At 53.3% G+C, this 21,020-nt stretch overlaps 2 protein-coding genes and 1 pseudogene across 2 annotated transcripts; 1 reads left to right on the forward strand and 2 right to left on the reverse strand.

The window, feature by feature from the left end:
- The first annotated feature begins 167 nt into the window (after nucleotides 1-167).
- Nucleotides 168-2,517, forward strand: PNMT (phenylethanolamine N-methyltransferase). Its single transcript, XM_006176355.3, has 4 exons — nucleotides 168-304; nucleotides 779-1,123; nucleotides 1,676-1,883; nucleotides 1,996-2,517. Exons 2-4 carry the CDS (start codon nucleotides 922-924, stop codon nucleotides 2,435-2,437), a joined length of 852 nt encoding a protein of 283 aa, XP_006176417.1. The 5' UTR covers nucleotides 168-304; nucleotides 779-921; the 3' UTR covers nucleotides 2,438-2,517.
- A 627-nt stretch (nucleotides 2,518-3,144) lies between these two features.
- Nucleotides 3,145-4,646, reverse strand: LOC116656853 (annotated as a pseudogene).
- Nucleotides 3,145-16,814, reverse strand: PGAP3 (post-GPI attachment to proteins phospholipase 3). The gene is made up of 8 exons (XM_006176354.3): nucleotides 16,568-16,814; nucleotides 15,222-15,319; nucleotides 14,330-14,482; nucleotides 6,721-6,783; nucleotides 6,021-6,082; nucleotides 5,501-5,637; nucleotides 5,022-5,226; nucleotides 3,145-4,852 (listed from the first exon to the last, which is right to left on the reverse strand). The coding sequence occupies exons 1-8, from the start codon at nucleotides 16,746-16,748 to the stop codon at nucleotides 4,789-4,791; spliced, it is 963 nt and encodes a 320-aa protein (XP_006176416.3). The 5' UTR covers nucleotides 16,749-16,814; the 3' UTR covers nucleotides 3,145-4,788.
- Between the last annotated feature and the right edge of the window lie 4,206 nt (nucleotides 16,815-21,020).

Here is a 21,020-nt window from a genome sequence, read left to right on the forward strand (position 1 = left end):
CCTAATCCTTTGGCGCCCGAAGGCTCGGACTGCGTCCCCTGGTGTCCCCTGGCAGCCTGGAGAATGCGCCGCGCGCCCTCAACGTCCTCACCTGGGTCCTTCGCCCCCGACGTGGCGGGAACGTCCCGAACCTTCCGTCCTCTGCAGACCCCAGATACACAGCTCGGAGCCTGCAGGGCCCGAAGGAGAGGCCCGGTTTTCCGCCCGCTAAATGCATTAGCCCCGCTCGCCTCCCTATCGTTGCTGCCATCGGACGGGCGGGGCTGGAGCTCCGCTCTGGGGCCCCGGGGCGACCGTGGTTGAGGTCAGAACGGACTGTCCTTTCTGGAGTCGGGGCCGGGGAAAGGGGGGAGGGCGGGGGGAGAATGCTGGAGGACAGGGACGAAAGAGAGGCTGGGAGGCGGGGCAGAGAAGAGGATTTGGGGTGACCTTATTAAGGAATGGAGGAAGACAGGGTGTCCCGCATATGGGGAGCCTGGCGGGGGTGCTGGGCCCTTGGTGGGCCACGCTGGGAGCTGGGAACTGGGGAAAGGGCTAACTCGAATCGTCGCAAAAGAGAAGGGATGGGATGCCCGGCAAAGGGGGTGAATGGCTGCGGGAGCTGGAGAAGAGCGACGGGAGGAGCTGGGACTGGAGGACGCAGGGGTCTAAGCAGTCTAGGTGTAGGAAGCTGAGCGGCAGGGCAGGTGAGACAAAGGGTGGAGTGCAGCCGGAGCAACCGTGGAGCAGGGGCGGGGACGGATGTTCCCTCTCTGTGTCTGCTGCTCCGACACTAAAGGAGATGGATGAGGTGAAGGAGATACAGCGCGCGTGGCCCCGGGCGGCTCATCACTCAGCAGCCGCCCCCGCAGCGGAGGGGTCGGGGCGGGAGTCCGGCCATAGATAAAGGCGAGCGGGGGACAGGGCGGCCGCAGCAGCAGGATGAGCGGGGCAGACCGGAGTCACGCTGCAGGAACGGCCCCCGACCAGGACCCAGGCCGGGCGGCGGTGGCCTCGGCCTACCAGCGCTTCGAGCCCCGCGCCTACCTCCGCAACAACTACGCGCCCCCTCGGGGCGACCTGAGCAGCCCGGACGGCGTCGGGCCTTGGAAGCTGCGCTGCTTGGCACAGACTTTCGCCACCGGTAAGCGTGGGGAAACTGAGGGCAAGAAGTCATGGGGAGCTAAAGGGGCCTGGCTCGAGAGAGAGCCAGATGGGGATAGGTAGTTAAGAGGTGAAAACAGAAGAGGAAGAGAAGCAATATCGATCACTGTGAGAGGCAGAGGAGTGTGGATGGAGATGGGCGGAGCACTCGAAATTGAGAGGTGAGATGGAGAATGCAGACTGCAGGGAAAGGGGAAGGGGAGAGAGGCACCTGCCAGGCACCTGTGATTTCTCACTTAATCCTCGCTGGTAGGTACAGTTTTATAGATGTGGAACCTGAGTCTCAGAGATATTAAGTTCTTTTCCCAAGGTAAGCCACTCAATGTTGGAGCCAGGACTCAGACCCTGGTTAGTCTAACTCCGGAGCTAATGCCTTTTTCCAGATAGAGACACACTTCCAGAGAGAAGGAATGGGAGCGGTGGGGAGAAGCAGGTAAGGGAGGCAGCAACAGAGGCTGGGGTCCACGGGCCTAGCACCTAGCAAGCCCAGCACCCCTGCCTTCCGATGCACCTATTCCTCTGCCCCATGCAGGTGAGGTGTCTGGGCGCACCCTCATTGACATTGGTTCAGGCCCCACCATATACCAGCTGCTCAGTGCCTGTGCCCACTTTGAGGACATCACCATGACAGATTTCTTGGAGGTGAATCGCCAAGAGCTGGGGCTCTGGCTGCGAGAAGAGCCGGGGGCCTTCAATTGGAGCGTGTACAGCCAGCATGTATGCCTCATTGAGGGCAAGGGGTAAGGGCTAGGGGATGAGGGTGGGGCAGAAGGTCTCCCATGGAGGCAGCAGAGAACTGAGCATGGGCAGTCCAGAGCCCCAGTCCCAATCCTGCCTTCTGCTCCTCAACAGTGAATCCTACCAGGAGAAGGAGCGCCAGCTGCGAGCCAGGGTGAAGCGGATCCTGCCCATTGATGTGCACCAGCACCAGCCCCTGGGCACTGGGAGCCTGGCACCCCTGCCTGCCGATGCCCTGGTCTCTGCTTTCTGCCTGGAGGCTGTGAGTCCAGACCTTGCCAGCTTCCAGAGGGCCCTGGACCACATCACCACACTGCTGAGGCCTGAGGGGCACCTCCTCCTCATCGGGGCCCTGGAGGAGTCGTGGTACCTGGCTGGCGAGGCCAGGCTAGCAGTGGTGCCGGTGTGTGAGGAGGAGGTGAGGGAGGCCTTGATGCGTAGCGGCTATGAGGTGCGTGATCTACGCACCTACATCATGCCTGCCCACCTTCGGACGGGTGTAGATGATGTCAAGGGCATCTTCTTCGCCTGGGCCCAGAAGAAGGTGGGGCTGTGAGGCCCCGGTGCATCCAGTGCTGTCAGCCCTCACCCACCCAGATTCCCTATTATCCGAGGTGGCAACTAATAAAAAATTAAGTCCCTTGCTGGTTGGTGTAAGTGGAGTCTGTGGCTCTCCTGGGACACAGCAAGGGCCCAGAGCTCTCTCCTGTGTTGTGGGGGTAGGAGGGCATCAACCCTGGCCTTTTTTACCCCCAGAAGCTTCCATGAAGGCAGGCTCTATACCACTCATTCTTCCCAGACTAAGGAAGGTCAGGGTCAGAGGGAGCTCATTCAGCATCTGCCATGAACCAACAACTGCCAGGTCCATTAGATCGTCACACAGGCAGTAGGTCCTGCCATCTTGTTTGCAGAAGCTCAGGAAGGTTAAGAATGAATAAATAGTAGTGGAGCCTAGTGGAGCCCAAGAGCGGGGGAGAGGGGGATGGTTAGGAGACACAAGTGGAACTTTTTTTGGGGGGTGGGGTTACATCTAGGCACAAAGGCCCAGGAAAGTGAGAGAGGAGGACACCAGCTTCCCCCTCAGCCTCCACCAAAGGCTGGACCTGAGCTCCATCCAACTCTGCTACTGCTCTGAACATAGTCCCTACCATCCCCATTCCCACCAGCCTGGGTAGAGACCTCATCTGCCTGCTGCCTCCAGCCAGCCCCATCTCCTTCCCTCCAGCCCACCCTGCTCACACAAATGGGCCAGACAAGGGTAGGTGAGGTTGAGAATTGATTTATTAAGAATTTCCATTGCTACCCTCCTACCTTAAAATAGTTCTTAGTATCAAAAGAGGTTAACACAAGCCAGCTAAGTCCCTGAGGTTGAAGTCCTAACACAGCACCCTTACCCCCAGGGAGGGGCAAGAGGGCAGGGAAAGAGCAAGAATCCAGACTCCCTGCTCCAATCACAGAGACTGCCTTTGGATGGAAAGTTTCTGGAGCTCCACATTCTATCCTTGTGAAGCAGGAATGTGCTATGGCTGCCGGCAACTGGCAGGGGTCACCTTTACCAGGGTGTGGGTACAGCATGGCCCCTGCCTGCCTCCAGGAAGATGGGAAACCCAACCAGGCCACAGGCCTTCTCCCCTCCTCCCTCAGATTGCCCCCCTCTCTCCCCCAGGGTCCGGCAGTGTCAAAGGGGCTTAGCAGGCAGGGCACTGGGGTAGGGGTGGCCACCATGTTTAGGCAAGGATGATCCCCATTTTCCTTCCTCCCTCTGCCTCCCAAGGGGCTGATTCAGGAGGTTGTGCAGGAGCCCTGTGAGGTTTGTAAAGAAAGGAACACATATATACATGCAGCCTGGACACCCTCACTCCCAGCCGCATCTTGGGGACATCCTGGCTCTCAACTTGACCCAGGGCTTTGTGCAGAGTTGGTGCACAATAAATGGTTGTCGACAGTGATTTGATCCCCTCATCCTGCTCAACCTCCCCCCACTGTGTGGCACTCACACTCACCTGCACTCACACTCAAGTCTATGCATACTCCACTCATCCACACTAACCTGCCTACCCCTCAACACACACACTTTAAAACCACTCTCACACACACACCACTTTCCACACTGCACAAGGCCAATGCTCTCACACACTGCCTGCCCCCCAGCATCCCACACACCCCAGGCCCACGTCCACCATCCTGTCACCTACACACATGGTCTCCCTTACACACTCACATGCAGGCTTCCAACCACGACAGCAGCACAGGGGCCAGAGGGATCCTGGTCCTGGGCTCTCTGGGGTCCTAGCCCCAAAGGGAGAGCGTGGTGAGGCCTCCTAGGGGTCTGACAGGAGTAACAGTCTGGGTGAGACTGCTCCCCAATCCCAACAGCTTGGTCCCTCTAGATCCCATGGGGAGAATGAGACCTGCCTTGATACTTGGGCAGCCAAAGAGCAAGCATCTAGTGCCACCTAGTGGTGCCCTGGAGGAGGGCACAGAGTAACAGAAGGGGACCTCACTGAATCTCCAAAGGCCTTTGGTGCCTGGTCTCCCAGTGAGACAGAGAGTTCCGGGAACTGCCCAGGCAGTGAGGGGGAAGCTGACAGGGAGGAAAGGCACCTCTCCTCTCGGTGGAGCTAAGAACACAGTTCCACCCTAGTTCAGCTCCAGGGACCACAGGGGTTGCCCATTTTCTAGCCCCAGATGTGATGAGGCCACATCTGAACCAACGCCAGGATCTGTGAGGGCCATGATGGGGTGAGCAAGGGATGGGCAGGTTACATGATTCTGGGCCCACACCCTTCATGTCCAAGTTCAAAATGCTGAAAGGAAAAAATAAATCGTCTCAAGGAATGGGAGGAGAAGGGAAGCCAGCAGCGGAGGGACAGAATCCCCAGGTGGGCAGACCCACTTCCAGGGCCTTCAGTCCAGCTTGAACTTGGCCTCTGATTCCTTCAGCAGGTAGAGGCTGTCATCTTCCAGAAAGCTGTGGGCCGAGGGAGGAGCCCACTGAGGCACAGCTCTGAGAGCATTCCCTGGGGGTGGGGTGGGGCGGGGCAGGCAAGCTGGCAGTGGGTGACCTGTGCACAGAGGTCTCTAAGAAGCAGGCAAGGAAGGGCACAGAGGAGGTGAGCACGGGGCCAAGGAGCACCCACCTGAAGAAGAGGACGTGAACGGGGATGGTGCTGAAGTGCCAGATGGCGTGGGCATCCAGGACCCAGAAGAGAGGCGGGAAGTCCAGCAGCTCGAGCAGGGACAGCCCCTGCAGCAGCAGGACCACCACCATGCACTTGCGTGCGTGAGGCAGCCGCCGCTGGTTCCACAGGCACCAGGTCAGCCACCACACCGCGTTCACCAGGCCTGGGTGCGGGTAGGGGTGGGGAGAGGCTCACTCTCTGGACCACCTTCTCTCCTCCCAGAATCTCCCCTGGCCCCATGCTCTTTGACCCCAGGACCATCCTCAGGCTCTCCTCCCAACCTCCCCTCTCCCACCCCAAATTCTTTCCCTTTCCCTCACCCCAAGTGTCCCTCTAGAAGCTTCTTCTCTGGAAACAGCACCAACTCCCACCTCCACCCAAAACCAGCAGCTCTGCAGATGGTCCAACCCCACCCCAGAGCCCCCGTCCCGCCTCACCGATAGCCACATTGGCCGCCAGGTTGTAGCCATAGTCAAAGTGGATGAGGCTCAGGTAGGAGACGTGCGCGGTCAGCATGAGCAGCAGGAGGGCCCGGAAGGCACTGGCCACGGCGGGGCACTGCAGCCCCACAGTCCTGTCCACCACCCAGCGTTGCTCAGATGTAGGGTGGCCTGTGCCCACGGCAGCATTCCCGAAAGCATCCCCTCACCCCCAACAGCTGTACAAGGGAGGCACTGCCCCTCTCCCCCATCATAACAGGCCAGCCAGGCAGGCCTCCAATCCCCAGGGGGCCTGCGACCAAGTGCTACAGCTCCTTGGCAAGAGCCAGGGCCCCTAGTCCTGGCCGCAGGGTCCCTGTTCAGAACCATCTGGAGGTTGTGTGTGTATGTGTTGAGGGATCATGAAGAAAGCCCTGGGATAGCCCCCACCCCCACCCAGGGGAGAGCTGGGTGACCCCTTTCTGCCCCAAGGGCCTGGTTCCTGATTTTTGCCTCATAGCAGCCAAGGTGGGCTCACCTGACACAGCACAGATAGACTGAATGCAGGATGACAGTGGAGGCACAGAAGTAGTCCATTTTCTGAAGACAAGGAGAGCTGGATGAGGGGCCAGTGTGAGGGGAGTAGGAGGTGGAAGAGGCTTCACAGAGGGCAGGGCCCAGGGAGGACCCACCAGGGATGGGGGCAGAGACACAGCTGGAGTCTAACACAGGAGTCCAAGGCCTGTGGCCGGTGGGGACATGTCTCATTTTTTTCTATCAGTTGCTGTTTCACACCTGAATTGAACACACTGAGCCTGGTATTCACATTATACAATTTTTTAAAAATGTGCTCAGCAGCAAGGCTTTCCGGGTATTAGTATATGGTGCCTGCCAGACTGCAGAACATTAAGAGCACACTGCAGAATTCAGGGTGCAGTCCGGAGTTCAGCAGCTGTAGGCTCAAGCCTGGACTGCACCTTTTGCTGGCTGCGTGATCCTGGGCAAGTGAATTCACCTGCCCAAGGCTCGGCTGCCCCATCAGTTAAGAAGAGCCAATAATCACACCTGCTTCACAAGGTCAAGGGAGGCTCAAGTGCACTAAGAGGTTTAAAATGCCCAGCACAGAGCGAGCACCCCGTGACCCGAGTCAGTACAAGAAGTAAGGGCCGGCTCTGCCCCATCTCTCTCGGCTCCTCTGCGACTGTCCACAGTAGGAGATGGAGTAGGGGGGCGCTCACCTCTGTGAGGTCGGTGTCCCTGGTGTGGAAGACTGTGGACCAGAACCAGGCATTGAGGGAGACCTGAGGAGGGAGGCGGCTAGTGAGCTCAGCGCCCCAAGGTGGGGAGGGTCCCCACACTCCCCCACACCCTCCCCACTGGCGGGCTCACATTCATTCCACTACCCAGCTGGGAAACATGCCTCCCCTGGGCCCTGGAGCCCACTGCCTGAGCAAATACTTGCCCCTCCACCCGCGCCCAGCTCGCTTCCCACTACCCTGAACCCCCAAGGCCATGGGGGCCTCAGCCTCTGCAAGTTCCACAGGTTCCGGCCTGGCCTGGGAGCCAGTTCCAGCAGAGCCAAGTTCCCTGGTTACTCAATGGCTAAGACAACAGCCCCCGGGGAGCCTCACCTCCTCCCCCAACTGGCAGGTGACGACAGCCCCAGCCCGGGCCAGGGGAGCCGGTGACCTCAGCCTCTGGGGGCGGGAATGAGGTGGGTGGGGTGGAGGGGCTTGAGCCAGCTTGGGGTGTGTCCGCAAGCAAGCAAGGGAGGGAGATCCAGCAGATCCCACTGGGGCCAAGTCTCTGAGGAGAAGCCTGGCCAACTGAGCCCAGCTTCCTCCTGGCTGGGCCGGCTCAACCTGCCAAGCCAGTGGCTGCCACTTCAAGCTCTGGGAGGAACAGAGGAGCAGGGCTGGAGGGGCTGTGGCGGGCAAGGGCCCAAGGGAATGTTTGAGGCCTTTTTTCTGGAAATTCACTGCAAGGAGAGAGTACAAATCATCTTGCAAATGAGCCCCAGCACTTTTTTCCCGTAGACTGCTATATCCATGGCAGAGGCCCGAGTTACTGAAAGAGGGGTGGGATGGGGTGGAGATACACACTCTGGGCTGGGTGGAAGGGCTGGGAAACCAGTGACAAAGTGTCAAAGGAAGAAAGAGCCAAGGTCTGGCCTGGAATGCCCTGGAGGTAGGGAGGGATGCACTAGGGTGGGACAGGCCCTAGTAGTAAGGGCCAGGAGCCGCTCACTTGGGTCCAGTATACCAGGAAAACTGGCCAGGCAGGGGACAGGGGGAGCAGTGTAAAAAGTTGCTCTCCATCCGGTGTGTGGCAGGAAGGTCAGATGGTAGGATGAGTTCCCTAAAGCAGGCTCAAAGGGGCTGGTGAGGAAACGGGAAGAGTGGCGGGTTGAGGCCAGCAGGGCTCTACTGCAAAGCCAGACAGCCCTGGAAGTCTCTGGAGGCTCACGTAGCCTGGTGTCTGCCTGTCTGGCCTGTGTCCTGGCCTGAGTCTCGCTGCTTATGCTCCTCGTGACCTGGGCAAAAGCCCTGCCCTTCTGGGCCCGAGTTTCCCCCTGGGACAAATCAGGGGCTGGTAAAAATGATCTTTCCTGCCCTGATGTCAAGCAATTTGTCTAGGTCAGGCTGCTTCCTCCTTTGAGGAAGCCATCTCGTCCCATCCCTGGTGCTACCCCTTCCCCAGACAGTAATGGACACGTGGTTTGGAGGCTGGAAAACCGGACAGAACGGAGCAGAATCTGTGATGCTCAGGATCAGTGTGGGGAGAGAAGCAGGGGCTGGAGACAGGGCCCAGGTGATCACATGGGCCAGGTCTCCTGGGCAGGCCAGGAACAGGGACATCCTTGGAGAGGAGAGTGGCTCTGGAGCAAATGTGAAAGGCAGATGAGGGGAAGGCAGCAGGGCATGGCAGCCAGCCAGGCCTCCTTGTCACCCATGGCAGGCAAGGGGAGGTGACAAGAGGACTGAGCTAAGTGGTGGCTGGAGGCGGGGCATGCGGGGGGGGGTGCACAGGGCCAGGGCTTAGCTCTGTGGGACAGGGGTGGGGGCTCTCGGTCCCTGTCCAACTGCCTCCCTGGGGTGCCTTCCACTTACACAGATCCACCTGAAGCCTGGACTCTGCACCCTTGAAAAGTTCCCTCTCCCCTGGGGACTGTCCCATTATGGGGGGGGGGGGCTCCTCTTCTGACCCTTTCCTCAGACTTGGGAGATAGTGTCATTAAGAATGCAGGCCCTAGGGCCAGCCTGCCAGGGTTCAAACCCTGGCTCTGCATTTTCTGTGTGTCCTTGGGCAAGTTATTTAGCCTTGCTGTGCCTCAGTTTTCTCATCTGTAAAATGGGAATAATAATAGTGTTGATAAGGTTTTAGTGAGCAATACAAGTACAGTGTATAGCACAATGCCCAGGATGGGGTTAAACATTAGGCATTTCTTCTCCCCACCCTTTTGACCAGCATGAGACCCTTACACCACTTCACAGACCAGAAGCCAAGCCTGCCTCCCATTCTCCCTGCTGGCCAGGGACATATGCGCAGAGAAAGGGTGGTCTCCCACAGCTGCCCAGACCCATCCCACAGTTCCAGGCTGGCGGCAGGATGTCCGGAGCCTCAGTAATGAGATGGACTCTGGGTTCAAGCTCTGCCTCAGCCCCTAAATAGCCGTGTGATCTTGGGCAAGTAACAACTTCTCTGAGCCTCATCTACCTCACCTACAAAACGGGGTTAACAGCAGCACCCACTGCAGAAGAGAGTTGTGAGGACGATGGCTGTCAAATGCCAGGCACAGGAAGTGGTTAATGTGACTGCGGCCTGGCACACAGTAGGGGGCCCATAAAGGCCAGTTTATTTCATCATGTCCAGGGACTGACCCCCACCACTTCCCTTCACCTGACCACCCCCTCTCTATTCCTCAAGGGTCACAATGTCGCAGGGCAAACCTTGGGGTCCCAGAGTCTCTTGATCCCAAAATGCAGAGCCTTGGCTGTAGGAAGAGCTCCCTCCTCCCTGCCCCTGAGCCACTCTCCCACCAGGATGCCCTGCAGAGATACGACTTCTCTTCACTCAGAGTTTGTAACCAAGACTCCAGCGAAGGGACAGAGGGACATGGATGTGGAAGGAAAGGAAAGCCCAAGTGTACAGTGGCTCCCAGACTCCACAGCCAAGCCTGAGTAGAATGGGGGGGCCAAGGGGTAAATGGCCAATCAGACGGGCCAAGAGGGTGATGGGCGCCAAGAACTTGGTGTAAACACTGAGGAAAGGGGGAGGCCAGAGGCAGGGTGCCAACGAGAGTGGAAATGGAAGGGGACAAGGAAGGCTGGGCGGAGGAAGGGCAGGAGGCTGTTTCAGTCTGTTGGAAAATAAGAAAACTGAGACAAAAATATCACAGCCGTGAAACTGGTTGGATGCCAAGTGAGCCAGATCTGTCAGGAATTCGACCCCAGTGCTAAGCCCCAGTGCTCGGGGCTGTCATTGACACCGCCGCGGTGGGGACAAATGGGTCTTTAAATAGCTCGGTGTCTCAGAGGTGGGGGAGGCAGAATGTTAAATATGATGCCTGCTGCCATCCTGGGCCCCCCCAGAGGCCACGGTGTCTCACCCCTGCCTCAGGCAAGGCAAGCCTGCCCTGGTTCACTCCTGAGAGAGAAGAGGGGAAGAAGTGGATGGAGATGGGAGGAGAGCTTTCTCCAGCAACAAAAAGGATTCCTTGACTTCTTGCCATTGCTTGTTCCACTGACTCTTGCCTGACCTTAGGGAAGTTCTTCTTGAAGTCTAGCCATCATTCTGCTGTAGCCTTAATCTATCTCTTCTCATAGTTTCCTCAGCAGAGGTAGGGTACAGTTAGTCCCCACCTCCATAAATCATCCTGTAGAGACAGTTGGGGCCTTCCTGGCACCCTCACCCTCACCCTGAAGACCTTTCCTTACTGGATAAAGAGGCAGAGAACTGGTTGGCCTCTGAGCTTTGGCAGAGAGCAGGGGCCCCCAGTTCCCTGAGGTCTGGTGGACAGAGTTTTGGTGGGCTCCTCCAAAGCCTGGCTGCCGCCCAGCCCAAGTTCAGGTCTAAATATCAAGGCAGGGCTTGACTTCTTGTGCCAAAGCTTTATGAGCTCTGCTAATTCCTGGAGAAAAAGACTGAGACCCACCCCTCCTCCCCAAGACCTAACCTAGAGCAGATTAGGGGGGCATCTCACCTGACCCCAACAGAAATCAGGAGCCCCACTAACTCCAGAAAACCTAGCCCAGGACTAAGTCTGCTGCCACACCCTCCACAGCTCAGGATCCTTCCCGCTTGCAAACACACACAGGACAAAAGAGCAAGAGTAAAATCCAAACTGGATCATCAAAGGGAGTGTGGGCACTGAGACTCTGTCCCTCAAGGGCCTACTGGGGGCATGAGGGGTCCCATGTCCCAGGACACCACATCCTGTAGCAGGTACCCTAAGACACAGGCCCCATGATCTGTCCTCCCCGCACCTAGTATCTCCTGCTCTGTTCCTAAGGGTCCTTGGTCACCCTGGACTGCAAGGTACACCTGGAAGATGTGATCCTCACCAAGAAGGAAGCTGAGTGGCAGATGCCAGTGAGATGAAAGACCCAAGAATCAGGGAGATCAAGACGAGAGTTGGGAAGTGACCAGTGGGCGCTGGCACGTGTCACGAAGACAAAGGCTGGGAGCCTTCGAAGTCCCCTCAGACCAGCGCCTCTACCCAAGGAGGCTCTGAGTTTTGTTCAGAGGGTTCAGGCAGGGCTGTCCTGTGCTCTCTGACAGGGGCAGGGGTGAAGGGGTGGTGCAGGCAGGGGTCCAGCAAGCAGTGTCCCTGGAAGAATGCCAAGGGAAAGGGAACAGGTGTGCTCTCCTCAGTTTCCCTGCCCTTCCTGCCTTCTTGGCCAGGACCAAACGCCCTTCTCTGCGAAGTCTGAACAGGAAGTAACGGCTCCATCCCACTCATGCCTGTGACAGGGTGTGCTGATGCTAGGCCCAGCCCACAAAGAGTCCCTGCCCCTCAGCCTGGCACCCAGAGCCCTCTCTGGGCCATCTTACCTCCCCCTACTCCCCTTCACACAGCCATGCTGTGGCCAGGCCGACCTTCCCAAGGATGCCTGTCCATGTTCCCCACTGTCTAACTTCTGTCCCTTTGCTTGGGCTGTGCCCCCAGCCTGGAATGCCGGAATGCAACCTTGTCTCCCCCGACCTGTACACGTCTAAGCCTTACCAGGCCTGCACATCCCAGATGAAGCCTCTCCTCCACCCTGGGCTTCCCTGAAAATGTCTCCCCTCGCAGGATGTGGTCTCCCCACCTCAGCTTCCAAGGCTCTCTCCCTGAGTCCTCCTCGCCTCTGCCTCCATCCTGCCTCCCAGACTGGCTGGACCTACACCACCCACTTGGCTTAGCTCCTGGGCGCAGGGGCTCCAGCTTCCACAAGTGCTACCTGCTGTCTCTACCCACAGTAAATTCTCAGTCATCATCTATCGCGGTACATGGAGACAGCCCAGAAAGGGCCTAGGTGCTCAGGCCCCGGAGCCAGACAGCCCTGGAGGCCAACCTGTCTCCACTATCCACTACCTTATTAGCTGTTCACTGGGGGCAAGTTTTCCCGCTCTGAGCCTTCCGCAGAGCTCACAGTAGTATTATGAGGATTCAGTGAAAAAACATATGTACAGAACTTAAGACAATGCCCATCACGTGATCAGTGTTCCATAATTGATAAAAATTATTTTTTACTATTTGTTGAGTGTAAAGTATTAAGGAGGATCCACATTCCCCAGAGGCTTAACAGCTTCTTTCCTGCCCTTCTTCTGATCCCCACCTCTCAAGTCTGAGGTTTGGCAGGGACTTCTCTGCACCCCGACACTATCAGTTTCCCCAAGGTCCTCAGAGACCCCAGGGTTGCCAGATCTAGGCCTTGGGTCTTATTTGATTGAAGCAGAATTCAGGAGAATGGCCTACTCTCTCCTTCCTGTCCTTGTCCCAGGGCCCCCAACCACATGGTAGCCTTGTTTTCCACCCACCCTCTGGCCACTGCTTCTGGCTCATCCCCTTCTATTCAGCCACTGAGTTTGGGGGATCCTCAGGGCTCCATCCTAGACCTCTCCTCACCAAGTTCCCCCTTGGTGATCGCAGCCACACTCACAGCTTCTATCACTGTCTCATAAGCAGAAGCAGCACGGGGGGGGGGGGCATCCTTGACTCTCTCTTCTCATCTTAGGTTATCAGCACAGCCAAGATGGTAAGAGTGTAGACTCTGGAGCCAGATGTCTGGATTCAAACCCTGGCTCCTAGGGCAGGTTACTTAACCTCTCCAGTCCTTGGTTTCCTCATCTGTAAACTGAGGATAATAATACTACCTACCTCATAAGCTCATTGTGGGATTAACAAGGTTAATATTTATAAAAATGCTTAGAATGGTGCCTGGCAAGAGCTATGTACGTGTCTGTTAAAAAAAATACATTAAAAAAAGTTAATGTCACCTCCAAAGCATAGCTCAAATACATTCCTCTTTAATACCCCCTTCCCTAGACCAGTGCCTCCTCTCTAGTCTAGCTACTGTGCCCTATGTTAAAACTACCAACTAGCCCCTTCATCCATGCCTGCCCCTCCAATCTGTTCCCTACAAAGCAGCCAGAATGGCAAGTCTATTCATGAAGCCCATTCTCTCCAACCCTCCTTGCTTCCTGATGCTTTGAGAGTCGGGATCTAAAGTGTTCATGTGCCCCCCCAGGCTACCCACTGCCCACCTGCCCACCACCTCACCCCCCCACCCCACTTCCAGGCTTCCTGCATGGTAGGCCTCCTGGTCTTTCAGGTCCTCATATAACCTGCACTCCTGCCAGTGAGCATTCTGAGTCTTCTGTGTACACAACTCCCAATTTCCCCGGATTCACCTAGTTAACAGTCGCTCATCATTCTGATTTGAGTTCACATACACCTTCCTCACGGAAGCCTTCCCAGGGCCGCCCTGTACTAGTCTAGACCCCATCACACAGCCTCCAGCACCTATCCATCCTCCACTGCACTGGTTCTTAGTTGAAGTTTTACATTCAATTGTGTGCTTATGTGATTAGTATCAGAGGCCAGGAATCCGTCTGTTTTGATATACTTTTGGATCTCTAGCACCCGACAGAGTGCCTGACGCATAGTAGGTGCCCAATACAGGAACGAACGGCTGCTTTGATGGCAGGAAGGTGAGTGAGTGGGCTTATGGTGGTAGCTCTGATCTAGAGACATCCATTGCAACCTTACTCTCACACCCTCCCCAAGGTTTCTGCAGTTCATAACTGTACCACATTCCATGCTTCTCACACAATTCCAGGCCCTGGATGCTGGCTCTTCTGACCAGTCACTCTGCAAAGCTCAGAGCCCTCTCTGGATACTCAGGTGGAACATATTTTGGCTTCTCCAGGGATGGTCTAAGACCAGGCTGAGCTCTAGACGGAGTGCTATGGCTGCCCCCAGGCCTCAGCTGGTGTTGATAGTGCTTCAAACCCTCCAGGGGGTTCCTTGGAAAGACCTGTAGTCCCAGCATGCTCCCTACCACCCATCTCCCTTCTGGGTTTGTAAATTGCCCGACTGGGTGTTTTAGTGGCTTCCTGCTTCAGGACAAGAACAGTATTTCTTTCCTCTCTTCCTCCCTCTCAAACAGCCTGACTTAGGACTTTGCTAGAAAGGGAAGGTCTGATTTGGCACCTTCCCTGTTTCTCCCCAGGCTTGACCACCCCATAGCTGCAACTTTAGCCCTGCAAAACAGAAGGGAAGCTAGGTGGGTGGGAATGGGGATCTAAGAGTTCCTCCTTCCTAGATGAGGGTGCAGAGCAGGAATCCTGCAGGTTACCTACCCAAGCGAAGGCCACGCAGGTTGGGTACATAGGGGAGGAGGCTGGCACGGAGGCACGGTAGCGACAGAGCATCACCAGGCTAGCCAGGCCATTGAGGAAAGACGCCACAGCAGAAGCTGGCTCTTGGAAGCACAGGAACCGGGAGAAGGGCCACTGAAAAAGGAGCACATGGAGGAGGCCTGAGGGGCAAGCACCCCTAGCTGATCCAACCCACCTCTTCTTGACCTGCTGCATCAACAGGTCCCCAGCTGGTTCCTCAGCTCTGGACCTCAGTCAAAGTCTCAGGTGTAGTCCCTCTTCAGGTCAATGAGCTCCCCTCAGTCCCTGGCAGAGGGTCGTCCTTCTATCCTGGCCAGCACTCACAGCACTGGGAGGACCAGGTGGCCAGTGTAGATGGCTCAGCATGGCCTAATGGAAAGAGCACAGACCTGCCATCTAGAAGACACAAGTCCTAATCCTCCCTCTACCACTGAGCCTCAGCTTACTCTGTGACAAACTGGAAAGAGTAATCCAATAATCATATTGGATCAAAAGGCATCAGCAAGCTGTGCCTCACTGGGCAATCTGAGGGGTTATTATTCTTTTAATCCAGACTCTTACTGAAGAAACAACAGAGAGTATGCTATGGGGGGCAGGAAATTTGTCCTTGTAGCAAGGTGGGCATCTCAACCACCCTAAGAAACCCAGTACCACTCCCTGAGGAGACCCCAAAGCCTCCCAGATCTTGTTACCCCAAATCCAAAAGCAGGATATAGTGGTCCCATCTGATTACATGACAACCAGCATATTTTGAGAAGAACAGGTACCTGCCCTAAACACACACTCATCACCCTACACCTCAGCCTGCTTGGACAGTGTGGTCCAAAAAACCTACCTTGACCCTCCAACTTACCTTGCCGTGGAACTGAGGCACTTCGTGACCTTCCTGGAGGTAGAGGCCAACAGTAACCCACATACACTCATACTTACAGTCGTCCCGACAGGTCCAGCCTGAAACAGATAAATATGGCCTGGTAAACTCCCCAGCATGGGGATGCATGGAGAGAGCTGGAATGGGGCCCAAGCTCCAACACAGGCCAAAAAGGCTTGCAGGTTGGAAGAGAACCAGAAGAAATCTGAAAATGCTGGCTTCCTGCTTGAGTGGATGAGAGATGGTGTGACATATTCAAAAGGGAAAGGTGTATGTGTGTGTGTGTGTGTGTACATGTTTTGGGGAGCTGGGGCAGGCAGTGAGCAAACAGAGATGTTCCTTCCCTTCTCCTTTCACCCAAGATGGGGATTTTGGCATCTGATGGACTCATCTGTGGACACCTGGATTTATGTTTGCCCTTCTTGAGCACAAGATTTGCGCTCACTGATCGTGAGAAACTCTTGCTGTCTTATCCTCCTCCTATGAAAATGAAGCCCAGGTTTTTCAGTGTGACTTTTGAGGCCCCATATTGCCTTTTAAACTTTATTTCCCACTATTCCTTTCCATGCACTCTGCTCCCTGAGTAAGCCAAACTGCTGGATATGCTCACATCTGTCCAGGGCCTCCACCCTCTGTTCCCTCTGTCTGGAATGTAAAGGGATAATAAAGGGAACACACTTATAGTCAAACAGGCCAGAACTCAAAACTCCACTTTACCACTTATTGTCTGTGTGACTTTGGGCAGGGCACTTAACCTCTCTGAGTCTTCCCATCTGTAAAATCAGGTTAAGAGAATCTACCCCAAAGTGTTGTTGTGAAAATTAATTGACTATTTTGACACCCATCACACAGTAAGTGCCCACTATGGCCACAGGTCTAAATTTAATGTATCATCCAGAAGCCCAGTGTTCGAAGATAATTGCTGTCCCCACCTCTATAATATAGCCAGAAACGATTCCTTCCTCCCTTAATGCTTCTATTGCTTAAGCTAAGAGTCTCTTAGGCTCAAACCATCCCCTGCCTTCCACTTGAGAAGGCTAATGTCCCCATGGGGACTGTGAGTCTCTAAGGGCAGGACTCTGGTCTGATTTCAGTGTCATTCCAGGGCTTTGTACCCAGGAAGTAGTAAATGCCCATTTGACTGAATAAATAAAAAATAAATGAAGGCTCCTGGCTGACGAGCCTCTCATCACCCAGGGGCTCCACTCACTTGCCCTCATAATGGACCTGGAGGAAGAAACTAAGGTATAGATAGCAGAGGGGCATTGGGGAGAGCAATGGGCGGGGCCAAGGCCAGTGGGAGGGGCCTGCCGCGGGGTGGAGCTTACCTGCTAGACTCATGTAGATTGGCTGGTGGGAGCGGAAGTGCTTCAGTGCGTTCCCGGAGCAGTTCCGCTCGTCACACCCGAGCACGCAGTCGCGGTACACGGGCTCGCGGTCGCCCTGGGAGCCGCTTGCTAACGCGGCTGCACCAGCTAGCAGCACCAGCCGCGCTGTCCGCCCGGCCATCCCTTCACCCCGGTCCTCCGCCGGCGGAGGAGCGTAGGAGCCTTCACTTCCGGAGTAACCGGAAATGCCTTGTGCTCTTTCGTCTACTCCCCGCTGACGTCCTCCCGAGTTTAAATAAAAGTTCCCGGATTTCTGTGGGCGCCGGCCCCGCCCCTCGCCTTACTATTGTCTCCGCGTAACAGGCGACAGGGTTAGGGAGAGGGGGACGCCAGGTGGGTTAAGAAGCAAAATAAAGTGGTCTTTTATGAACAGCCGTCTTCTTTCTTCCTCGGGGTCTATTTGAGATAGGGCTCTTTTTCTGTCCCCAGCCCTGTCGGATTTCCACTTCCTAATGTATTTAGAACTGTCCCTTTCTCTCCATCTTCACTGGCACCATCCCCCTGGTTAAAGACATAATCATTTGTCGCCGAGGCAGCCGCAGTAGGCTATTAACACACCCTGCATCTACTTATACCACCTCCACTCCGCGCTCTATTTCCAAAAATTCTAATTTGACCATGTCATTTTCGTTCTTAAAATTCTTTACTGGCTCCTACTTGCCTCAGGATAAAATCATAACTCCACAAGCATGAGCTGGCCCCTGCCCATTGGTCTCCCTCACTCCTCTGCCTCAGACCCACCTCAAGGAGCTATGTCTCTCAAGCCCCCCGGCTTTGCCTCGTCTGTTTCACTCTTACTCTCACTCCTGCTGATTCTCCTAGTCTCAACTTAAACACTACTTCTGAGGGTGATACAACATACAGTAGTCTATTTTCCCAGGGAGGGTGGGGACGTCCGCTGTCTTGTTTACCATTCTATTACCAGCACTAGCACAGAATTACAGAATTTGGCTCACGGTAGGCGCTAGGAACAAGTTGGTTTTGGGGGGGTCTTTTCTTTTTGTTTGTTTAAGTGAATGAACAACGTAATTCCGCGTTAAGAATTTGGGTGCCAAACCAGAGCTGTCAGATCACCAGCGTAATTCAGACCACGCTGAGATAGCAGAGGTGTAGTATTTTAAGGAAAATTAAGAGGAAGACCGTTGGGAATAGGAGGATACCAGCTTTAGTATCACCCCTCCTCCCCACACTACCACCAGCGCGCGGGCGCGCGCGCACACACACACACACCCATCTCATTGAAACATTGACACCTCGTAGCTAGATGCATAATTTGTGTGTGTGTAGGTTAATGACTGCCTTTCCTCTGCCCTAGTCTCTTCATTCCTGGTCAACTTTTCCTTTTTATCTCGAGAAGTGGAATGAGCTGGAAGTTAAATTGGATCCTATTCATTCACTTGTTCAGCAAACATTTCCTGAGCCCTTAGCCTTAGCACCAAGCTAGGCAAGGCACGGCTCCAGGGAGCACCATTCATATTGTATTTTCTGTGAATGGCGCTCAGGGGAGCCCCATTCACATTGTATTTTCTGTGAATGGTGACTTTTCTAATTAAATATAACATGAATAGTGTCCCCTGGAGTTGAGCACCCAGTTGATAATTGATTGGGAAGCTGAAATGAACAAAACAACAACTCAGCCCTCCAGGAGCTGACCGGAAACAATTGAGTGCTAATATGAACTTTGCACCTGATAGATCAGTCCTTTTATAATACATTATTTTATTTTGTCCTTACTATAATGCTGGGATTAATCTTTTTATGAGGATCCCCATTTAAAGAGGAAATTTATGATTAAAGAAGATGAAATACTGAAAAAGCAGGACTTCTCCTTTTGAGAGAACTCTGAGGTAGAGATAGGGCTCTTTTAAAACTTTTAAGGTTCCAATTTTGGAAGCCTCATCCTACATTATATCAAACAACTAAAATGAGGCAGCACCCATATTAAGTAAAATCTATAACTGTATATAGTTGAATTGAGTTGCTGTAAATAGTTGACATATTGTTACATTTTGTACATATTTAATAAAATTTTTTTTGTTGTTTTGTTATATTTTGGAGCTAACATTGAAAATTTGTCCAAGTCTCAGACATTTCATTGGTCCTTGAAAACTCATGGCTACACACCTGATGGAGAACACAGTCCTAGATTAAAGGTAGAGAGGGCAGTGGAGACATATGTCATGTTGTCCTAGCAGGAGATGAGGTGTGGTTTCTCTGGGACATCTCTTGAGGGTTTTTCCTGCCAGAACAGCCCTACACAATTACCAGGCTTCTCTAAGTGCCCACTTTTCAGCCCAGAGATTTCCCCCCTTCTTCCCCACGGAGCCCCCTCAGCTTAATCTGCTTCCTAACTTGCATTTGGCTTCCTACGTGAGTCATAGCCTGCAAAGCCTTTGATTCATTCCTTCAATTCAGTCTTATTGAGCCCTACTGGGTGTCAGTCACTGCACTAGGGAAAAAAAGAGATGAATCAGAAATTGTTCCCAGTCCAGGGAAGAGAAAGACAAAGCAAATAGTACAGTGTGCTGAGGGCTCATGAGCAAATTGACCATATTCTTAGAACAAAAACTGAGGGATATTCTACAATGAGGTTTTCTTATTCATCAACTATTTTTTGCAGTTACCATATGCAGGTGTCGGGGGACAGAATGATGAATAAGGTACTGTCCTCAAGATCAGAGGAGGGAGACAGGAAATAAATGAGTATCAAACAAAAGACGAAAATAATTTTACTGTTAACATAAGGTCACATTAGTATGACCACTATGTAGGATAAATTAGCACCATCAGACTGTAAAATATACATACCCTTTAATCCAGTAATTTGCATAGATCCTCTAACCAGGAATTTCTCTTCTAGGTATATTAGTATTAGTTTTGTGATTTTATTAGGTGTTTTGTTTTTGTTTTTGTTTTTGTTTTTTTTGGTGGAGGAGGGGGACAGGTAATTAGATTTATCTATTTATTTAATTTATTTTTTAAATAGAGTTCCTGGAGATTGAACCCAGAAACTCATGTATGCTAAGCATGCACTCTACTACTGAGTGCATGCTTCTACCTTCCCCCCTCTCCTAAGTATACCTACACAATCTTGAGGTATACCTACACAAATGCAAAAATGGGATGAGTACAAAGCTATTCATGGCAGCACTGGTGATTATTTTCAATAACAAAAAAAAAAAAAAGGAAACAACTAAACATCCAGCAATAGGGAATGAATTGCATGAATTGAGGGAGATCCTTATAATTACAATAGAATGCTGAACAGAAGTTAGTAAGAATGGGGCAGATTTATAATGTACTGACGTGGAAAAACCTGCATGGTATTTTTGGTAAGTATAAAAATCAAGATATAGAACAGTATACGTGTGTGTCTGTACGCTTCACCTCATGTGAGAAAAAATAAGAGCATATAATTATATTTGTTTTTTTTTTTTAGAAAATATATCCAAAAGATATATAAGAAAGTAGAAATAGTTGTTGCCTCTAGGGAGATGTGGAACTGTGTGACAGGAAAGCAAGGAACAATTTTTATTCTTGTACTTTTAGAACTTTTTGCTGTCTGTATATGCCATCAGTTAAAAACAAAGGGAAAATGCAGAAAGGACAATTTCATGTAGTCACAAGGGTTGAGTTATATCTAGGGAGGGAGGGCAGGGGAATGGGGAGGGAGCGGGAGGCTACTTTGGACTGGATGGTTAGAGGTCTTTTGGAGAAAGTGACATTTGGGCTGAAACCCGCATGACTAGAAGGAACCAGCCCTGCTAACACCTGGGGGCAGATTGTTCTAAGCTGAGGGAACAGTCAGCGCAAAGGCCCTAAGGCAGGGACAAGCGTGACATCTTTGAAGACAGAAAAGAAGCCTGTATGGCTGGAAGGCTGTGAGATTGAAGTGAAGGCCAGAGACCAGGTTCTATCTGGTCTCAGGTCATGGTGAAGTGTTTAGGCAACGGGAAGCGACTGGCAGGTGTTTCAGCACAGGAGGGAATGAAATGATTTGATTTATGTTTAAAAAACTGGTTATTGTGGGGGGAAAATGTGGGGTTGAAAGGGGGCAAGAGCAGCAGAGGGAAGATGAAAGGCTAGTGCTTTGGCCTAGAAAAGAACTGACAGAGGCTTACATTAGCTGGTGCTAGAGGTGGGGAAAGCTGAGATGTATTGGAAGAGGAATTGCTGGATCTTAAAGATGATTGGATGGAAAGAGAGGCATCAGCAATGTTGGTCCAGTGAATGAAATCATCTGAAACTGGAATTGTCCCTCCAGATCAGGACTTCATGATTGCCACAGTTTTATGCTTCTGGAAGCTTCCTAGTCTCTTCTTCTCCAACCAAAAGCCATAGGCAAGAGTTTCCTAGTCATCTGTATCTACAGCAGCAAGTGAGGTGAGCTTGG

The sequence above is a fragment of the Camelus ferus genome, chromosome 16, assembly GCF_009834535.1.
Source record: "Camelus ferus isolate YT-003-E chromosome 16, BCGSAC_Cfer_1.0, whole genome shotgun sequence".
In the NCBI taxonomy this organism is placed as follows: Eukaryota; Metazoa; Chordata; class Mammalia; order Artiodactyla; family Camelidae; genus Camelus; species Camelus ferus.